This window comes from Hippocampus comes, unplaced genomic scaffold (genome assembly GCF_001891065.2).
Source record: "Hippocampus comes isolate QL1 unplaced genomic scaffold, H_comes_QL1_v1.1 scaffold172, whole genome shotgun sequence".
Lineage (NCBI taxonomy): Eukaryota > Metazoa > Chordata > Actinopteri > Syngnathiformes > Syngnathidae > Hippocampus > Hippocampus comes.
The window spans coordinates 347941-352758 of NW_017805072.1; the positions used below are offsets into that span (position 1 = coordinate 347941).

At 37.7% G+C, this 4818-nt stretch overlaps 1 protein-coding gene across 1 annotated transcript in view; it reads left to right on the forward strand.

Moving 5' to 3' along the window:
- The window catches only part of LOC109512759 (contactin-associated protein-like 4), a 118575-nt gene that overhangs the window by 9098 nt on the left and 104659 nt on the right, over window positions 1-4818 (forward strand). The window contains exon 2 of the mRNA XM_019864747.1: window positions 2520-2630. Within this exon, the coding sequence (XP_019720306.1) occupies window positions 2520-2630 (111 nt within the window). The remainder of the gene's footprint in view (window positions 1-2519; window positions 2631-4818) is intronic.

Genomic DNA, 4818 nt, shown 5'->3' on the forward strand with positions numbered 1-4818 from the left:
CCCGCTGCGCATCCAGGCTGCTCAAACGTTGTCGAAAGTTTGGCAGCACATACGTGTGTGAACAACTATTTTCTTTGATGAAGCTGAACAAAACATCACACAGAAGTCGATTTACTGCTGAACACCCTCACTCAATTTTGAGGATTTGCTCAGCTCAGAGCTGACCCCAAATATTGATGAACTTGTAGAAAAGTTAAGACACCACCGAGTATCAGCCTCAGCCTCAAAGAAGTGAACATTACTTATAATATACTGTGAAATCACATATTAAGAGTTTTTACTCAGTTCAAGTTTAAAAATTAAAGTGTAATATTTGCTTTCGCTGCTTGTTACTTCTTGAAGAAAGTGTTGTTTTTGGTTTATACATTTTTGCACTTTATTTTGTTGTATTTCAATCCAATTATGTTTTAAAAATATTTTATTCGAGTAAATGATCGAAAATTACTGCACTATTATTTGTTTTTCTTTTAAGTAAATTTAGCCTACTTTTGCTAAAAAAGAAAATATGGACTATTGATAGTGCCTTGAATAATATCGGCTAATTTCATTCATGTGATGGGTATTTTTATACAAAGGAAAATTTTTTTGTGCCTGTTGAAAATTAAAGTTTACTGACATAACCATAAAAAATGTTGCTTTATTTATCTGACCATATTGGAATGTATTTGTTAGGTTTTCAGTCAATTAAATTTGGTTCAATAAACAATATGTGGTCATTTTTAAAATTTTCAATGAACGAACATTCGATCAGTCCGGCCCTCGGCTTGCAGCAACATTTTTTATCTGGCCCTCCGTCCATTTGACTTTGACACCCCTGCTATAGAATACCTACTGTACAACCTCAGGTTATCACACATAACGGCAAACGTTATTTTAAATCAGATGGAGTCCCAGCAGTTTATAATTTATTGACAGTGGGAACAGTTATGCGATTTGACCTTTCCATGTTTCGTGCATTGCCATGCACAAGGGCCATTACCATATTCAGAGTGGTTTCTTTCGTTGAGAAATTGTGTTAACTTTTTTGTAGTCCATTAAAATAATGGGCACAGTCTCATTCAGTGAGTTTCATACATTTCTTTTGGGATAAAATTTCATCAGAGTCGAAAAAAATAAATAAAATGTATATTGAGAGAATGGTGGGGTTTCTGTTTTTTTTTTCCGCTCAGTATACCAACTTCAATCTGTTCATGCAATAGTCATTTAGGGCCATTTATAGGGCTTTCCACTTTAAAATTGAATAAAGCAAGAAGAAGCATGGATTAAAAAAAGTCAGGTCAGCTTTCTTTATCGAGCCAGTACTTATGTCTTTTTACCATTTCATTTCCCAGTAAAACTGAATAAAGAGTGAACAAGTATATGAGGTATTCCAATTAAAGTTTAGCAGCTGGCTTAGCAAAGTGACTTGGGTTTGTTATTTCTCACACAGTTGCAAGTTGTACTAAACTTTGATTCCATTGTGATTGCACTTATTTGGTTTTGTATTGAAATGGGCTTCGTTTCATTAAAAGACCATTGTGATTTATGAAAGAAATACTTCAATGCTGACTCAGCCTGCCATAAAGTTACAGGCTGCTTCCTCTGTGTCATGCTCCAGTGAGAGCGCAATGTGAAAAATGTATGCAAGCCTGCAAACAACCAATAGCAAACTGGATTTGATGGTCATTATGGCAAAATAATGGATACCATTTGCTATTATAATATAATTGTATTTAGGTCCCGGGTTTTTCTTAGTTTGTGTCAAATGATTCATGATGTGTCCGTAGCTTGTGATGGTGTTTTCTTTGTGTGTCTTTGCTATCTTCAGTCTTGGTTTTTTGGATTTTGTTAATTTCATAATTTGTTTTGATTTCTTCTTTATTTTAATTTATTATTAACTATTATTTTTGGTTCGATTCCGGCTGTGGCTTTCCTGTGTGGAGTTTGCATGTTCTCCCCGTGCCTGTGTGGGCTTTCTCCGGGTACTCCAGTTTCCTCCCACATTCCAAAAATATGTGTGGCAGGTTAATGGAACTCTCAAAATTGTCCCCAGGTGCGAGTGTGAGCATGGATGGTTGAGTGTCTATGTGAGCCCTGCGATTGGCTGGCAACCAGTTCAGGGTGTCCCCTGCCTACTGTCCGAAGACAGCTGGGATAGGCTCCAGCACCCCTGCGACCCTTGTGAAGATAAAGCGGATCGGAAAATGGTTGGATGTTTGTTTTTGTTGATTTTACTGTTTTGTCATGTTTGAAGAAAAGATTTCAATCAAAAAAAATCAATCAATTTATCCTACCACATACTTCATTTAGGTTTCTGAGTATGTACCTTTTTTTTTAGATTACTTAGCTCCAATACCTCCTTTGCTTCCCTGCATTTGAGTCCACATTTTCATCCCCATCTCCACGACAAAAAAACCTTGATCTGTGACACAAATATCAATACTTCTTTCAGTCTTGGTTTTGTGACAATGTGTGCCAACTTTTTAATGCTTGTGCATTGCCATCAAACCCACATCGCTCCCTTTTTGCTTTGTCAACAGATGTTTGTGACAGCCCGCTAGTGTCGAATCTGCCCCACTCATCATTCCGTAGCTCCTCACTGCTGTCTGGTAGCCATGGGCCGGTCTATGCGAAGGTCAATAGGAGAGAAGGTGAGACATCCAATCAAATGATGCAATAAATGACACAATCAGGGTGACCAAACACAATTAATACAAGGTTTCAATTTGAAACACATGATTTTATTAAGGTTAGATGCTCCAAATGGATAAGCATACAAGCTTTTCTTTAGCATTTTTTATATTAAAAAATGGCATTCAGTATGAGGTAGTGGTGCCGACTGGGATCAGAACGATTTTAAATTGTTTTTTCTTTTAATACTTCAAGTCATTACTCATAATTAAAGCTTTTAAACATTAGCAGTAAATTGTACTAACAGGTCTGAGTGAGAGGAGAGTGAAGGGTGATGAAACTAATTAATAGTTGAGTCCAACTTTGCTGAGTAAGAGGCACTTTGTCACTTTAGTTTAAGACCCTATTTACGTTGATCCGTTGTTAAATTCGTCATTTCGTGGGAAGAATGTATTTGGCTGACTGCACACAATGACCAGAATTTCATTAGGGTGAACTGATTTCAGTTATTGGTTTCACTGTGATAGAGCTCTTTGCTGTTTTTCTTTCACTAAATTGAGTGTGGCATGTTTTAAATGGCTTAATGCTCTTCACTTTAAGTCTGTAAATAACACTGGTTAAAAAACTTTTATTGCTGTTTAAAGTTCACGGTACAGCAGAACATATGAGGTCAAAATATACACTTGTACAAATATAAGTTGTCCCCTGTTAATATCTGTCCATCTACTGTATATTCTGCTGCTTATCCTGTGAAGACAATAAGAATGCAGTCTTAACATGACCTAACTTCTGGTGTACATTCCTCCACTTTTCTCACATTCCTCTTCACACACCACCCATTGTCTGATGCTGTCTTGTGAAACAAGTGTCACAAAAAAAAAAAAAAAAAATATGAAAATGTAAAATGCAAGGTTTTGTTCAACTTTGTTTTTTCTTTCCTTAACCTGTTCATCTTAGCATCTTATGCCGCTTTTTCTTTAGCCCTAAAAAGCAAAACACCGCACCCCTACGCATGGCTTGAGCCCCCGCACGGCCTCTGTTGCTTTTCCATGACAGCAGGTGTGGGGCGGGATAGGAGCGGGATTAACTGAACTGTGCTGGCTTGTGCTGCGCCATTCACATTCGCAGCATGTCTGGTTCTGCCATAACATTTCACAAGCAGTAGGTCTTGGCGACCGTCTTTTAAAAACCTGAAGAAGAGCATGTTGTCAAACAATGACTTTAATTCAACCTAGGACACCTACCTGCTTTGTACCAGGATTGTTAAAAACTCCTTCTTTGCTTTTTTTTGACATTTTCAAAGACAAAGATAAGGTTTGTTCAGAACTTCAGTTATAGTTTAGTTGACACATGTTAATCTCAAAGGAAATACTTTTAATGTAGCATTGTTGAGGATTTGAAATGTTTAACTAAAACGTATTAATGGTTGTGTTTACAGAGTTTTTAATATTAACCTTGTCAATTGAATTTTGTTTGTGTTGAAAGAGACAAAAATCTATCAAAATCAGAAATTGTGTTTTTGGGGTGTGGGAAAATCAGAGATTTTATTTTAAGGTACCACCTAGTGCAACTGTGACTGACTTTGTGAAAGAGGCAGTGCTTGGCATTCTCATACAAATGGCTAGATTTTATATATCTTCGCAATGGTGATGCTCATACCTCAGTGACTAGTGAATGCTTGCGGTTTTGGGTTTTGTCAGGGTTCGTAAAAGGTTGAAAATACATTTGCAAACAGGTTTGCTTGTTGCAAACAGTATTATTTTTTTTTTTGTCACAAGATTTTGAGAATGTTCAAAATTTCGAGTGTTTGCATAATAGTTGAAGTTAAAACCAACAGTTTTTCTCTCACTATTGATAACTCCACTGTATCCCCCTCCCTTCAGGTCAAGAGCCTGGGTGTCATCCTCGATAGCTCACTATCGTTCCACTCTCATATCAATAACATAACCTGGTCCGCGTATTTCCACCTGCGCAATATCAACCGTCTCCGTCCCTCTCTCACCCCTCACTCCACTGCCATCCTTGTCCACAGTCTCGTCACCTCCCGTATTGACTATTGCAACTCACTTCTCTTTGGTGTCCACAACAAATTCCTCCATAAACTTCAATTGGTCCAGAATTCTTCGGCCCGTATCATCACTGGAACCCCTTCCTTCCATCACATCACCCCCATCCTCCAACAGCTGCACTGGCTCCCTGTCAAACTGA